Genomic DNA, 16,773 nt, shown 5'->3' on the forward strand with positions numbered 1-16,773 from the left:
GACATCAACATAACTGAAATATAAATGAAATTATCCCTGTGACTTAGTTATTACCAAAAAAGGAAGGGGCTTAAAATGAAAAATGACCCAGTAGTAGTTATGGTTTAGATGGAGAATGTCCTCCCAACACCCTATGGACTTAGAGGTGGGGGCTTGTGAGACAGGGTCTGGGGGGAAGAAGGCGGTCACGCAGTGAGGATGTGCCCCCGAAGGATCCACCTCCTCCGTGTCTACTCCCTTCTCTCTCTGCTTCCCGGGTGCCACAATATAAGTGGCTTGTCCTCTGCTATGCCCCTCCGCCGTGCTGTCCTGCCTTGGAGCCAGCAGAGAATGGACGAAAAATGCCAGCCAAAACAGACCTCTCCTCTTTTAATTTGGAATGTAAGATATTATGTCCCATTGACAAGAAAGTGACTAAGACAGCAATGCATCATTTGTGTAGTAAAACACATCAGATTTTAATCTTTCAAGATTTAAGGTTGCATATTATGCTTAAATTGATAATACTATAGTTTCATAAAGAAAGCAGGCCAGCTAAACTATGCCAAAGGAGAAAGTCTTAGGGGAAAAGCCTATATTGTAGTTATGGTTTATTTTAGTCTTTCCAAAGAAGAGAAGGATTCACTCCGATACAGAAAGAAACGGTTTCAGATACATGTTATGAATTTCCTACTTGAACTTGGCAAGTAACTGCTTTTCAAGTAGCTCCCAAAAATTTATAGCAAGGAGTTACATTGGCATTGGATTTCTTAATGTTTGGAGGTCATTATGAATTCCATTACACAAAGTATTTAGCTTAAATTAATGCCAGCCTCCTTCTCCTCTTTAACTCATGACTGTTATATTTTTAGTCCCTTAGGCACACTTCTAACTCTCTAATTTATTGCTTACATCTCAAGATGTGCTCTGTATTTGCTTCCCATTGGAACACACACACCCTTCAATGAATGCTGCCACTTTACACTAGAACTCACAGAAGCTTCAAAACAATTGAATAAATAAATAAGATAAAAAGTTTGTAGACCTACAGATTTGTGATTGCCACCCCCTCTTTACAGATACATTCACACAGTCATGCATAGCATCATGTTGGTTTCAATGACAGACATCATATATGACAATGTTCTTATAAGATTGCATCACCCGGGCTGGGGATTTAGCTCAGTGGGTCTGCCTCCTGCCTTGCAAGTGCAAGGTCCCGAGTTTGATCCCCAGTACCAAAAAAAAAAAAAAAAAAAAGAAAGAAATATTGTATCATCCAATGAAGTATTACTTTGTGTATGTACATTATGGCATTCAAACAACAACAAAATCACCTAATGACACATCTTTCAGAACTTATTCCTACCAGTAAGTGACAAGACTGTATACACACACCGACACATGTACATACACAAATGATTACACTCCTCTTGCTTTTAAAGCAATCTAATTAAGTGTAAAATTAATTACTAAGAGAATAAAAACCTGGTTCTTGGAGTGCACCCTGCTATAAAGACAGATTTGGGCCCTAGAGGCCGTCCTCACCTCGGCGAGCGTATTTCTCATCCTTGACACAGATTTCACTTAAGGAACCAAGTGGATCGCAGTGACAAGGCTGGCATGGTCTTGGATAATTTGGTGATACCTAACAGAAATATTAAAAAGCTTTCAGTCAAACGTAATAAAAACACCAAAATTTTTCAATTCGGCAAATTTTAAGGATAAATTAGTTTTATAGTATAAATTATTTTGAGAAAATCATAAAATGTTACCTTTAATACATGTTTGGAAATTCTAAAATCCAACTTTCTCAATATATACACAGAGTAAAGAAGATGGCACAATAAACTTTTAATATATGCTACCTAGATTCGACAACTATCAAGATTTTGCCATGTGAGTTTCATCTTTTTCTAGCCTTTGCTGCAGTTTTAGAAGAAATTGACCATAAAAAGCTTTGAATCTCTTCACATTTAAGGATGCATCTGTCTTTTTTCACCAGAGTATTATTATTATAACAAGGAAATAATGATAATATTTGTTTGTATAGTCTAATTATATTCCATAAAGTGTCTTCCTGGTTGTTTTGCTTTTTATTACAACATAGCTCAAAATTAGCAATGTAAAGTTTCTGCCCAATTTATTTTTAAGAAATTCTTTCACATTGATCATGATATGATTATTTAAATAGAAATCTGTGTTTGGTGTACTAAAATACTATTAAATATTTAAATTAAAAACTTGGTTTTCTAAGAGGCTGTATAACCAGAGAGGCAACAATGAAAACTGTGTAATTTGGAAAACTTGAACTCATATCCCAGGATAGGCACTTAAGAACTAAGTGGTATTGTGCAATTTATTTACTTCCTTGTAATAGGAGGTTAATAAAAACAAATACAAAAGTGTTCTGTAAATTATTAAAAGGAATAATACAAAAAGCATCTCATTAGACTCCTGGCATATATTAAAGACATAACATAACTAGTAGCTTTTACTGTTTTATTTTAAACAAACTTACACTATGCTCATATGATGTACATACTACATGTGTTTTCCAGATGGAGTAGGAAAAGAACCAAAATAAATTAGTTGTCCAGGAAATACTGAAACGGTGCTGAATATAGTGTACAAACATATATACATATATATGTGTATCCATATATATATACACATATATATGTGTATCCATATATACATATGGACACACATGTACATACATAAATATACATAAGTTTAATTTACAAGTGGAAACTTGTTAGCTGGTACAATTGAAGGCGTTAAAACTAGAGTTGTTTACATATCTAATTGAATATGGATTAAATAAGTTCATACAGCAGTTTCAAAGTCATCACTTGTTTAAACACATTCATTTCTCCATTATGAAGTAAGGATTATCACTTCATTAATTGGAGGCCTGGTCCTTGCCTTAAACTTACAGGATTAAGATCTGAAAGACAATGACTAAAGAGAATATGCTAAGTGTTGAAACAGACACACCGTCAGAGCCTTATGGGATGAAGAAATATTACAACACAAGGAAATCAAGCAGTGTTTTGAAGGAAGCTTAACATTTTTACTAGAGCTTCAAATATGAGTAGCAATTTGAGAGTAGAATTTGGAGAAGAAAGGCCTTCTACTCAGAGAAAACACGAGGACGTTAAAAAAAAACTGTGGCATACTACAAAAATGTTGTTTTGTATAAAAATTTGACTTTTAGAAATATGACTTACAATCTGAATGATGAGCTTCAGTAAGCCAAGACCTTCTATCCACTATCACATCTGTAGTCATTGGAAAAATCTGCTTGAATTAGACAGCTCATCAAGAAAGCTGGTCTATGAGATTCTACAAATATGTCTACACTCATTTTTAATTTTATCAAAATAACTCAGATTATAAGTCAAGCCTCTAAATAATCACTGTATATATATATATTTCATATATAAAATACTAACATGTATCAAATTTATATATTTAGTGCATAAATGTAAAATCAATTTTTGAGAAAACAATTTTAAAACCATCATAGAAATAAGTTATGTTCCAGTACACAAAACTTTCTTTTCATAGCTTTATGGACTTCATCCCAATATTAAGTGCTTGCAATATTGCATATAAAAAATTTAATTTAGCAAGAGTATTTTTACAAGTATCAAAACACCAAAATCTCATGCAGATTCACTTAATTACTTGACTTGTAATAAAAACTTAATCAAGCTTCCAGGTCTGATTTAGTATTGTGTCTTGTATGAGAATAATACATCATCAGATGACAATGATAAATTACAAATCCTGGACAAGACATAAAAATTAAATTATCTGAAGACCTGTGTGAATAATGAAAATCAGGCAGAAACTAGAAGAATGTGATGTTTGAAAATAAAAAAAAAAAAATACACCAAAGAATATCTATCCTGAGAGAGGGGCAAAACCAAATTCTTCCTAAATGTACCTGTCAAACACTTAACAATCCATTGTTGAATAAGTGCCCAAGAGACACCAAGGAATCCAGGGAAAAGCAATTCTGGAAAGCTGAATAGGCTGAGCAAAATTTTCAGATGATAAAATAAACAGAAATTGGAGTTTCAATCAACCAAGCTGGAAATGTTAAATAAATACCCCAAGCTTTCTGTGTGTTCTAACAAATATAAAAGAAAACCTTCACAAGTTTCCAGTGTCACTCAGTAAGCTTACTAATTAGAACACAACTCAAAACCTCCACAGGAAGATAACAGAATGTAGGAGCTCCACACTGGACAGTGGACCCTCAGTTTATGACTGGCCTGACGTACGGACACCTTGGGTTAATTAAGTTGATGGAAGATTCATCTGCCTCTTGTTACCTATAGTGTGTACCCCGGTAAACATCCAGATCTCAGCTGTAATGACTTAGTTACAACCAGCCCTTGGGAACCATCGAGTTTGTGAGTCAAGGGTCCATTGCATTATCCAGAATGTCCTGAAAAACAATAATTACATCCTAACAGCCAGGGCAGGCCAAGCAGAAAAATTCCAAGTTCAAGTACTGCCTGAGAAACTTAGCTAGGCCCTGTCTCAAAATTTAACAAAAAAAGGGGCAGGGGATGTAGTTCAGTGGTGCAGCACCTTCAAGTTTAATCTTCACTATAACAAAAATAAATTAAAAGACACAAGTAAACAAATAAAAAGAGATACTTATATAATAAAAAGAAGTCAATAAAAGTAGATCCTAGGATGACCCAGGTATTGAAAAAAATATACTTTGAAGTGTTAATTGCATGTATTGCAAATATATCCGAAACATAAAGAAAACAAATGTTTATAATGAGTGAATGCATAAATATTTTAGCAGACAAACAGAAACTATAAGAAATATAATGCCTGATAGTCAAATGTACATATAAGGTATGATGGGGAAAATAGAGTGAATGCTACATTTTAAAAACTTATTACAGTTAATGACACATTGCCATTAATCTACCTCAACACTCCCCTCCCCCCACCGCCACCTGCTTCAAATACATTTATCCCATCATTCTTACCACTTTCTAGAGCAGTTCTGGAAGTCCTCTTTCCTGGGTGTCTTTAGGTGCACCATAATGGCTGCCTCGGTCTTGAATCAATTCAGAACTTTTACTTCTAATGGTCATTTTGAATTTGGGGAAAACCCTGACATCTTATGGTGCTAGATCCAGTGAATAAGGTATGTGAGGACACAACACAATGTTTTTGTAGCCTGCCTTTTTATTGGATGTCACGTGGCACCTGCATCACCTTTGTTTTTTTCCCGCACGGTGTAAAGACACTCACTGAAGCCCACTTCCAGAACTTCCTCAGAAAGTGATGAGAACAATGGGATAGTTGTGTTTGAAGTGAGGGGAAGTATTTTGAGGGCAGTTAAGAGCAGAGTATCTTTTACTGTAAGAACTTTGTTTACTTCTAAACACACACTATATTTTTTGATCAACCCTTGTATCTCAATTTAAAAATTCTCTGGCTGTGTTTAATGTCAGATTATAAATGACAAGAAGAAAACTCTTCAAACTAATGATGTATAGCAGATAAGTCATCAAGTATAAAGAACAGAGAAAGAAAATTCTTTTCAAAATAACAGCACGGTCTCATTAACCTATCAGGCACAGTCAAGGAACATGATATGCATGTAGGTGGACCACTAGAAGGAAAAGTGAAAACATGGGTTGAAAAGTATTTTTCAGGAGCTAGAACCTAAAATTTCCTAAATGTGGAATTAACTCTCAATTTATTGCTCCATGAAGCTCAGTGAATTGAGCAAGATAATCACAAAGAAATCAAACATAAACATAACAGAGTTTAACTGAGGTTAGAATACATTTTGCAGAGACAAATAGTGAAATGTGGTTTTGTAAGTCATATAAGGTCTCTTTCTCTTCATCCCCTTCTACCCTTATCTTTTTCCCTCTCTTCACATTCTTCTTCTAACAAACCTTTACAAATGCCAAAAAAAAAAAAAAGGTTTAGCTTGCAGACCATATACAAATAAGCCATAGGCCAGATAGGTCTAAATGGCAGTTTTCAAATAAGTGGCACAACTCCCGAAAGGCAAATACAAAGAGAATATGTTAAAATTAGCTAGTGAGTTAAAGATTGTTATGATTTATATCTAGATGCTCCCCTAAAGCTTTATTAGCCCATAGGTGAGGCTTTGGGGAGGTACAATCCATGATCTAATCTAACATCACAGAAGTGTGATACTTATGAGTGGATTCATCCACTGATGAGTTGATACCTAAATGTGATGTTAGGAGGTAAAGACTGCTTGGAGGAGGTGGTCCCTGGAGCATGGCCTGGAAGAGTCTATGTATCTCCTTCTTCCTCCCTTAATCTCTCTCTGCTTCTTGCTCCCTTGTCCCTCTATCACCCTCTCTGCACTGCTACCTGCCTTGGAACCAGACCACTATAGAAGCCTCTATAGGCTGTGAGCTGAAATAAACCTTTCTTCCTATGATTTGTGAAGACGAGGTATTCTTAGTGAGGAGAAGGTGACTAAGACAAAGATACATTAAATTCTACACATAGAAAAACAAAGATACAGATAATTGCTGTGCTCTCTGAAGAATCAATGAAATACTGGCGGCACATTTTTATGGTGCTAAAATCCAAATACCTACAATCTATCTACAATGAAAATACTCTTCAATGATGAAAGTAAAGACATTTTTAGATTTTAAAAAAATCTGAGAGAACTTGTCACCAGTAGTTCTGTGCTACAAAAAAAATGCTAAAAGGAAATCTTCAAGCAAAAAAGAAATAGATATAAAGATAAATAAAGGTTACTGGAAGTGGTTGAATAGATAGATAGATAGATAGATAGATAGATAGATAGATAGATAGTGTAAAATCATCATTTTCTTCTCTGCATTTCTTTTTTTGGGGGGGTCAGTTCAAAGAAAAATTACTAGTTTTTACTGGGAGTTTATGCACAACATGTGAAAACAGACCCAGCAGGTAGATATAGGTGGAACTATACTATTGCAGTTTGAACTGTACATGAAGTATTAGTGACTCTGAATAAAAAGTGGTTAAGAATGTATATTGTAATCACTAACACATAAACTAAAAAAAAAGATAGTACCAGGGGACATAGCTAAAATATGATAGCAGAAATAACATACTGAAAAACATTTGTTTAACACAAAGAATACAGAATAAAACAAGAATGTTATGTGGAAAAAACATATAGCAAAATCCCCAACATAATATTAATTAATTATATAGATGTAGACCGGTGGTGGCCAACCTATGGCACACATGCTGCACTGGACTGCTGGTATCCTTGAAAGCTCTAAAAGGTTAGCTATCACTGGTAAAGACTAAACACACAATTTAAAAAGACAACAGGATAAAAAGCAACACACATCTATTTTATATTTATAAGAGGTCTGCTTTACAATAAAATAACAATAGGTTGAAAGTAAGAAATTGAGACAGATACAGAGTTAGCATAAGAAAGCTGTTACAACTCTCACTAGGACAGGAAGTAGATTTTAGGAGCAAAAGTTTATCTGAGATTAAGTAGAGATCTTCATAATTATTAAAAGCTCTAGTTATATGATACAAAAGTACACAAATATGAAAGATTCTAAATATGTGTGCACCTGGAGCTGTGGAGAAAGGAACCCTTCTCCACTGTTGGTGAGAGTGCAGCCTGGTGCAATCACTGTGGAAACTGGTGTGGAGACACGTCAAAGAACTAAAACTAGAGGTCCCATTTGACCCCACTATTCCTCTGCTGGGTATCTCCCCAAAAAGAATTAAAAGCATCATACCACAGTGGTATATGTGCACCCATGTTTATAGTGACATAGTTTGTAATAGCCAAATGTTGGAAATAGCCCAAATGCCTATCAACCCATGAATGGATAAAGAAGATGTGTTTTTTTATACTAGGGAGTAGTACTACTCAGCCATAAAGAAATACAACAAAAGGAAAGAAAGGAATCCAGTTGTAATTGGACAAATCTGTATTTATGGGAGTTAACCAGTTCAGGCCAACTTCAAATGTACATGTTGGATCACCAAAAGACCACGAACTGAGTCTTGAACTAAATCTCAATAAACTTCAAAGTATGATGTTTTACACAATATGTTATACTGTAAGTTAGTCATATAGAGCTCAATAAAAATACGACACTTAAGAAGACTATTTGGAGCCGGGGATTTAGCTCAGTGCTGCGGCAGCCTGCCTTGCAAGAGCAAAGTCCTGAGTTCGATCCCCCATATCAAAAAAAAAAAAAAAGACTAAACATTTGGAAATTAACAAGGAAGATTTCATAAAAGGAATTCCAAACTATTTTAAATAAGTGCTAATGAACATAAAAACATAAAGAATTTCTGAATTCATGGCAAGCAACTAAAAAACTGACTAGAAGGAAATGTATATTTAAATCCTTATAAAAGAGAGATTTAAAAGTGATAAATTACCAAATTGATATATAGTAAAATAACAAGACATTTAAACAAAAAACAGATTGGAGGAATAATATAACTTTAAGAGCAGAAATCAGTAAATACAGGAAAAGGCAAATATTTTTAAAAGATTAAGAAAATTGATAAACTACAAGCATAAACGATCAGAAAAAAGGATGAAGAAATGAGATGTAAAAATTTTAGGAATTAAGGAGATGATACTTTGCACTTTAAGAATGCTACTTCAATATAGATACTTTACACTTTGAGAATGCTAAGGAAATAAATTTTTTAAATTATGGCAAAATTTTCACTAGTTGGTTGAAATAAGGGCTTTTAAAAATACAACATATCAAAATTAACTTATGAAAAATATAAAACCTACCAAACCTTTCATGCAATAAAAATTGAATGCATTATCAAATTTATTTATACAAAGAAAGCAAGAGGCCCAGATAATTTCACTAGGGAATTCTATCTTAAAATTGCATGAAACATTTTTTAAAAAATTAATTCCAATTTTACACAGATAATTTTATAAATCAGAGGAAGAGAAAGCATTTCCCAAACTCATTTTTTGAGATTAGTATGTCACAAAGAAACAAAGACATTACAAGAAAATGAGACTATACACCAATATCCCTGTATGATGATACAGGAATTCTTTACTAAATAAAATCACCCAATACATGAAAATGGTAATATTCATAATTATGTGGAATTGAATCCACAAATGCAAATCTAATTTAATATTTTATAAATCAATCAATGAAAATTGATTGTATTAAGGGATAAGAAGAAAATACTTATATTTATTTCAGCAGAGCAGAAATACATTTATCAAAATGCAATAACTATAATAAAAACTCAGCAACCTAGGAATAGTAGGGAAGTTGCTGTATCTTATAAAGGGCAACCATAAAAAGTCCACAACTCATGATGAATTATTATGCTTCCTTTTAAGATCGAGAACAAAATAAAAAATGTCCACTCTCACCATTTTTACTTAACATTGGCATAAATACTGTAAGAAAACAAGCAAGCAAGCTTGAATTTATTTATAGGTATCAGTTTATGGGTAGACTTCTAAAGGATCTAGTTTAAAACTACAAGAACCAATAAATGAATTTTGGATGAATATAGAACATAAAGTTAGCATTCAAATTTTTTTCTAATAATAGCATGAAAGAATTGAAAAATATTTTTAAATAGTATTAAAATAATTCACAATGAAATACTGAAAATTAAATTTAACCAAGATACAAGCTCTCTATTGCAAAAATATTAGGAATAATTATAGAAGATATAGATAGAGAAAATATTGTTTATTGATTAAACGATTCAATATTCTGATGCTGTTAATTTTCTCCATATTTGTACATTGATTCCAAACAACAATCTGAAGTAATATTTTCTGTAATATGGAAATGCAAAAAACCTACAATAAACAAAACAATGTTCAAAATGAAACGTAATGCTAGTCCAGTTACATTACTTATCTCTAAGTTTATTAAAGCTAATATAATCAAGATAGTATGGCACTAGCAAAAGATGAGCAGAGACAATGAATCGAGATTGAAGAAACTGATCTCTGTAACATGATCACATTACATGCTGCTGCAACAACTGATTTAAACACCTGTCAAAATCTCATCATTATTGCACACCATACACAAAGATTTACTGAAAATTTTTTCTAAAAGGTAGAATTAAGAAGTTTCTAAAATAAAGAATAATATCTTGACTTTAATAGATACTTCATGAGCAAAGATAACAGCAATGGCTAAGAAGTACATAAGATGAGAATTTGTGTCATAATGCCACTCCATGACCATTAGAATGTCTAATATTGAAAAAGGTCATCAACCTCAAATGTTATTGGTGATATGAAACAACTGGAACACATTTAAAAATCAGACATTTTTGGTGAACATGTAAAATATTATTAGTAACTTGGTAAATTTTTCAGCAGTTGCTGGTAGAGTTAAATGTATATCTGTCCTTTGAGACAATCATTTCAGTCCTAGGTTTTCTGCACAAGGTAAATTTTTAAATGACATAAAAAGACTTGTATAAGGTTATTTGTAGCAGCAAACCAAAACCTGGAAACAACCCAAATATACATCAATGGGTGAAAGGATTAAATTTTGTGTAGTCATGCAGAATATTTCTCATAATTTTTAAATAGAACTACTTTAACAATATACACAACATGAATAAATCTTAAAACATTATAAACAAAAGGGTGAAGACACAAACTAGTTGTAAACCACTTAAATTCATTTCTCTGAAGTTAACTAAAAGCTAAAATGAATCCATGTCCTAGTTTTCTGGGGGTGGGGACTGACGGGAGTGACTCCCAGTGGAATTTTCTGGAGTAATCAGGATGTTTTGTATCACATTCTTAAAGATTTTTATCATTTTAATTATGAAAAGTTCCTAGTCTCCTCCTAGAATTTGAAGCTCAACATTTTAGAGAAGCTACACAAATTATTTTTCTGCACATCTTTTGCATATGAAAAAACAAAACTAAGACTTTATGACAGGAAAGTAGACTTTACCCCTTTGGGTCTGAAGAAGCCGTCAACACAAGTCTCACAATTGATCCCAGCAGTGTTCTGAGAGCAGTTAATACACACACCCCCTCCGATGTACTTTCCATGTATATTCAAGCTCAGATTTCTTCTGGCAACATTTTCATCATAATAGCATTCCTCAGCTTTTCCATGGCAATTACATGCTACATTAGGAAACAAATACATTAGTAAACATTAATTTCAGGTTTCAAATGTTTAAAATTATTTTCTGTTATACATTTAGGATATATACAAATATATGTATTTAGAGAGTATTTGGATTTATTGGATGTTAATTAATTCAGACTTTTAATGAAATGAGATAATTAAACATAAATTGAAATTGAAATTGCCAATATTTTACTGATATTTTACATATAAATGTGCAACTTCTTATGGTTCAGCACACAATGTCCTATTGTGGCACATAATAAATTATTGAAAAATAGCCCTGAATGACTGACAACCAGGTAGTCTGCAATGAATAATCACCATATGTGAATCTCTGTGCTGGATTCTATAGGTAAAAATGAACTTGTAGAGTGTCATTCTTCTCTTCTAACAACTAAACTATAACAACCAAAATCTTCTTGTTTAATGTGGCAGACTCTCTTCTAATTGTTTCCAATTGTTCTACTGCTTATGACTGATTATAATTGAAATAAACTACTTTTCTTATTTTAGGCACCTGAGCCAAAGAGAAGTGTAGTAACTCATCAAAGAGAACCTCATCAGCATCGGAAATAAAGAGGTGAAGTCAGTTTCCAGAATCTGCACTCCTAACCTTTACATTTTTCCTGGTGAGTGAAATACAAGGTAGGTGTCCAGTTATCAGGACAAAATGAGAGCAGCTCCCTGTACTGGATGTTGCTGTCCTCTCCTCTTATTAGCAGTCATGTGGTGGAAGGAACATTTTAATTTCACTAAGACTCAGTTTCCAAATAAAACATGAGGTAGTCACTAGTAATCACCAGATAGGGATAGTTACAGGCATCAAGTGAGATAATGCATGTCAGATCATTAGCATAATAATGCCTTATCAGTAAGTTCTCAATTGATTTGTCCTCATCTTTATCCTGCTTGTCTTTTTCACTTTACATTATAGGAATTTAAAGACAGTAAAAAATCACTTTTCCCAGAAAAGACTTCAAAAAATAGGGGACATTTACATTAGAGCAGGAACTATAGACAGATGCTCATACAGAGAATCCTTCCTATCCAAAATGTTGAGTCTGTTACTTGTCCTTACACTGATTTCTGTGTGAGTGTGTGCGCATGCGCATCCAGTCCTATTCTTTCTTATTTCTTAAGGGCGGCGTTTATATACGGTGCAGAACCACTGTATTTGCAAACAGCAAATTGTGCTGTGATCTCCGTATTAGCATAAGCATCCCCCAAAGGCTACATGGGGAGCTACTGGAATGGTGCGCCCCGCCAAGTCCCTGTGATGGACGGTTGCAGTTTCCAGGTTTCTCTGCAGAGAGAACCCTGCACAGATGGTGGGAGTACTCGAGGTAGAGGGCTGGGGTGTTGCGTGTGATGTTCACCTGCTTCCTGTTTGTCAGCTGTGTGACGCTGGAGATTCAAGTGTTAAAGATGTGTTATTATTCATCCTTACAGTTGTTTTGCAAAGGCAAAATACTTAGGACAATGCTATAAACAAAGGAAATATCTCAATAAATAACAGAAGTAGAATGGATTGAATGATACAGATGATAATACGACTTGTGTAGCATGCAAAGGTAAAATTTATGGAAGTGGAACTTCTGGCCAATTAGCATATAAATTTAAATTTTAGTGGTTTGAAATTTTCCATCCAGAAATACTGTGTTAAATCACTCTCTCCACAGATGATGTGATGACAACATTTCCTTATAGTGTGAGACCAAAAGTGACTCCATTTTGTGAATGTGGGACCAGAATGACTCCATTTTGTCCAAAATGAAGCAGTCTCCTTTGTTCTCTCAAATTAGTGCTTGAACTGGGACAAAGGACGTAATCCACAACTCAGGATTCCTAAATTTATTACTCAGCCATCTGTTTGCCCTAGAAACAAATGTCCCGGGCCCACTATCTATAGGACAATCTGTTAACGTGCTGACTGTCCACACAGGGTGGTCGTGGCCATTAGTCAGGATGTCTGCTGACCATCAATACGTGACAGTAGACCACTAACCTTTGTCCCCATTCTTCTTGTAAAAACCTATACGTAATTCCCTTCAACCCCCAATGAGCCTAGCAAATCAAAATTCTACACTTCATACTTGCTAAATGTTAACCAATCATATGGCTGCTAATGACCAAAGCTTGTTGTAATTGTAATAAAAACCCTGCGAATTTGGAACTCGGGGCTCTCAATCTCGATCCACTGTGTTGGTGACAATTGAGAGTCCCTGCTTAAGCTTGAATAAACGACCCTCGTGTGCTTACATCGGAAACGGCCTCCTGGTGGTCTTTGGGACTTCGCAATCTGGGCACAACAATAGCCTCGGCGATATTGTATTTTGTCAATACTTTGAATAGCATTAAACATTCAAGTATTTGTTGAGTAGGTGAACACATACTTTGATAAATTTTAATTGATATTTTTCCAAATATGAGGGTAATCGTTTCTTGGTTAGGTTGTAAAAGTTATTTTTTTTTCTCAGAAAAAAATTTGACCTTTGCTCATTTTAAACAGGTTTATAGGATTTTTCTAATTGATATATGAGATCTTCTAATACAGAAGGATATGAACCCCTTGCCATATTTGTTGCAAATATTTTCCCCAGTTTGTTGACTCGATTTAGAACATGATATTTTTACTACGTTAGTGGAGTTTCAAACTTTATTTTAGGGAACACACAGTAATAAGTACGAATCTGTACACATTATAAATAGCTTCATAGCTGGAGGATTATACCCAAGAATACTTAAACATCCTCTTTTAGAAATGCATTCCAAAAAATGAAGGTTCTTGCTGCCAGTATACATAGAGGGGAATGTAGTGTGATACAGACTTATTCTGACACTATTTAGAATTGTCGTTGCCTTGTGTTATGCAGGCAAAATACTGGTGGCTGGGAAATAGGGTTCTGGATATTCCTGCAGCAAGGACCCTGGACACTGCAGTCCTGGTTGGTCTATCAGCTGCCCCCGCCAGCTCTCAATCCACAGCAGCATAGAATAAGGATAGGACCTGCTGACACAGAGCCATTTTCTGCTTTGGCATCAGCAACTTGCTATTTCAGACTGTCTGAGACACGAGCTAGGAAACCATTCTTTAAGTAAAGGCTTAGCCATGGCATGAATATTCAGTGCTCTTTAGAGATATACTTGTATCTTGCCTTAAATAAACTAGTTAGATGAAAATCCAAATTAAATCCAAATGAATTAGAAGGTGATCATCCATTTTATAGAGGGATTTATCATGTCACAGCAGAATTTTCCTAGGTGGTGCAATTCAAGTTGGAAAAGAAAAACTTTTTGCTTTTAGAAATACACGGATTGCCAAAACTACAGTGTTTATGTAGCATTTTATGGCTTAGATGCCCATCTTTAATTTCTGGGTTTTTAAAATGTTTCTTTTTCAGTTTGGAAACACAATCTCCCTTCTACTCTACAAAAAATAGGAAAAATTGTTCTGTAATGCCAATATTTAAAAGATTTAAAGGAAAATCTTTTGCTTTGTGTTACTCTTCCTCTCTTGCCAAAAAGTTGATCAGCCCTTCTTTTGTGCATTTGTTTAGACCTAGATACACCAGGGGTGGGCAGTAAAAGATTTTGCAAATGCGCATAACATGTAATTCCATGTGCTATGGTGTAGGAGGCAACCGAAAGAATCTCGACCCTCAAAAGCTCTCTCACTTGTGATTGTTGATATTCCATAAAAGGGGGACACATTTAAAGGCATTTGGGAGGAAGTATTCCTGTGTGGAATTTCATATAAAGTCATCTGCAGGAATGGATCGGAGAAGTTTTGGAAAACCAAAAGTATTCACTGGTTTGAGGCTGGCGTAGTTGAAGAAAACTCGAGATGGTGGGTGGCCATTCAGAGTGGTCCGTGTCTCTGGATATGTCCCACTGATTATGAAAAATGTCCAGTTCAAAAATAGCTTTACACAAAGGCAGGCACAAATCAAAAGGCAAATGATGTAAGTGCCGAAGCTGATAGCTCATGTAGCATCTTAAACTGAGAAAGAAACATACTTTATGGCTGGAGAAAATTTTACAGTTAAAGTATACTATGATTCAATAGTCTTGAAGACCTATCAGGTCTAACAAGTGATGTATGATAAATATGAGCTGCATTATTATGCATTGAATGAATATATAGTATTGAGATTAGTTTAAGAAATCCACAACCTGTTTTGGAATCCTTAAAGCCTGTTAAAATGAAACTATATGATTAGGGTTTATTTACCAAAATATCATGATTAAAATTCAGTTTAATTGGGCTTCATGGCAGTTTGGGTTTATAGTCTAGCCCAAGTCTGCTCTAAGGTCTTTGTGTAGCTTGGGAAAATCTCCAGAAACATAAGTTTCTCAAGCATCCCTGTTTCCATGTTGGCCCAGTTGGGCAGTATTAGGCTGTAATTTCAGCTACTTCACTTCCTAGGTATTTCCTTTAGAAAAACTACATTCACTTGACTTCTAAGTGATAAATTATAAATGAGTACATACTGACACATTTGCATAGCCAGTCATTTTATTATTTTTCATTAGTGGTATATTTCTTGGGGGTCACTGTCCAGTAACTGTATTGCAAGGTCATGCTAATGATTATCACTAGTGTAGTTTTAATGAGTAGCTCTAGATGGTTGCTACTCAGAAACTATATTTTAAAGATATATTCATCTATCATTAATCAGTATGACAAGCAGACACGGACACCCCCATGTTTATTTCAGCACTGTTCACAACAGCCAATATATGGAATCAACTGAAGAACACATCAGGAAAATATGGAATATTGTTAAGTCATTGAAATGATGAAACCGTCCATTTGTGATAACATGATGGAAGTGGATAACATTACAGTAAGTGAAATAGGACAGGACCAGAAAGACAAATATCACATAATTCCCTGATGTGTGGAATCTAAAAAAGTTGATCTTCCGGAAGATGAGTGTAGAATAGAGGCACAAGACAGTGGGAGGTGTATGTGGAAGGAAGAGATGAGGAAACATTTTGCAGTGGGTACTGATGTATACTTAGAGGAAATAAGTACTGACATTTTGTGGAACAGTAGGGTGATTATAGAAAATAATAACATACTGTATATTTTGAAGAAGCTATAAGATTTTGGATGTTTTCACCACAAAGAAATGATGAATGTTTGAGGAGACAGATATGCTTACCCTAATTGAAACATTTCAAGATATGTACATGTATCAAAACATCATATGGTGCCCATAAATATTTATGTCAGATTTATACAAATAAATATTCATATTTTCATGAATTGTATCTCTTGCCTTTGTCACCAAAAGGTGACAAAACTCTTACACCATTCACAACTACTGCCTCCAAATGTCACCTCTAGGAAATATAACTATTGAATCCTGAGGAATGAATTTCACCCTGATTTTCCTCCCTTTTTTAGGTGGTAAGTATTCAGGAAAAGGGGTAGAAAATAGAGCTGAAGAGGGTAGACCTCAAATGAGCTGAAGCAAATACATGTTTGGGAACCATTTCACCAGTATGCCTGCTTAGAAGGCTAGTTTGTACAACCCAGGTTTATTTACAATTCCATTGGTCTGTGTATATATTATGCTATAAGGGTTCACCCTAAAAGCAATAAGTGTGC

General features: G+C 34.5%; 1 protein-coding gene across 10 annotated transcripts in view; it reads right to left on the reverse strand.

The window, feature by feature from the left end:
* Positions 1-16,773, reverse strand: part of Lama2 (laminin subunit alpha 2) — a 586,947-nt gene that overhangs the window by 342,280 nt on the left and 227,894 nt on the right. For all 10 annotated transcript variants that reach the window (XM_087190273.1, XM_087190276.1, XM_087190275.1 and 7 more), the window contains 2 exons: positions 10,971-11,149; positions 1,528-1,627 (listed from right to left, as the gene is read on the reverse strand). In XM_087190273.1, the coding sequence (XP_087046399.1) occupies positions 1,528-1,627; positions 10,971-11,149 (279 nt within the window). The remainder of the gene's footprint in view (positions 1-1,527; positions 1,628-10,970; positions 11,150-16,773) is intronic.

The sequence above is a fragment of the Heterocephalus glaber genome, unplaced genomic scaffold, assembly GCF_053883595.1.
Source record: "Heterocephalus glaber isolate CG9 unplaced genomic scaffold, H.glaber_assembly_v1.0 deba00001550, whole genome shotgun sequence".
Lineage (NCBI taxonomy): Eukaryota > Metazoa > Chordata > Mammalia > Rodentia > Bathyergidae > Heterocephalus > Heterocephalus glaber.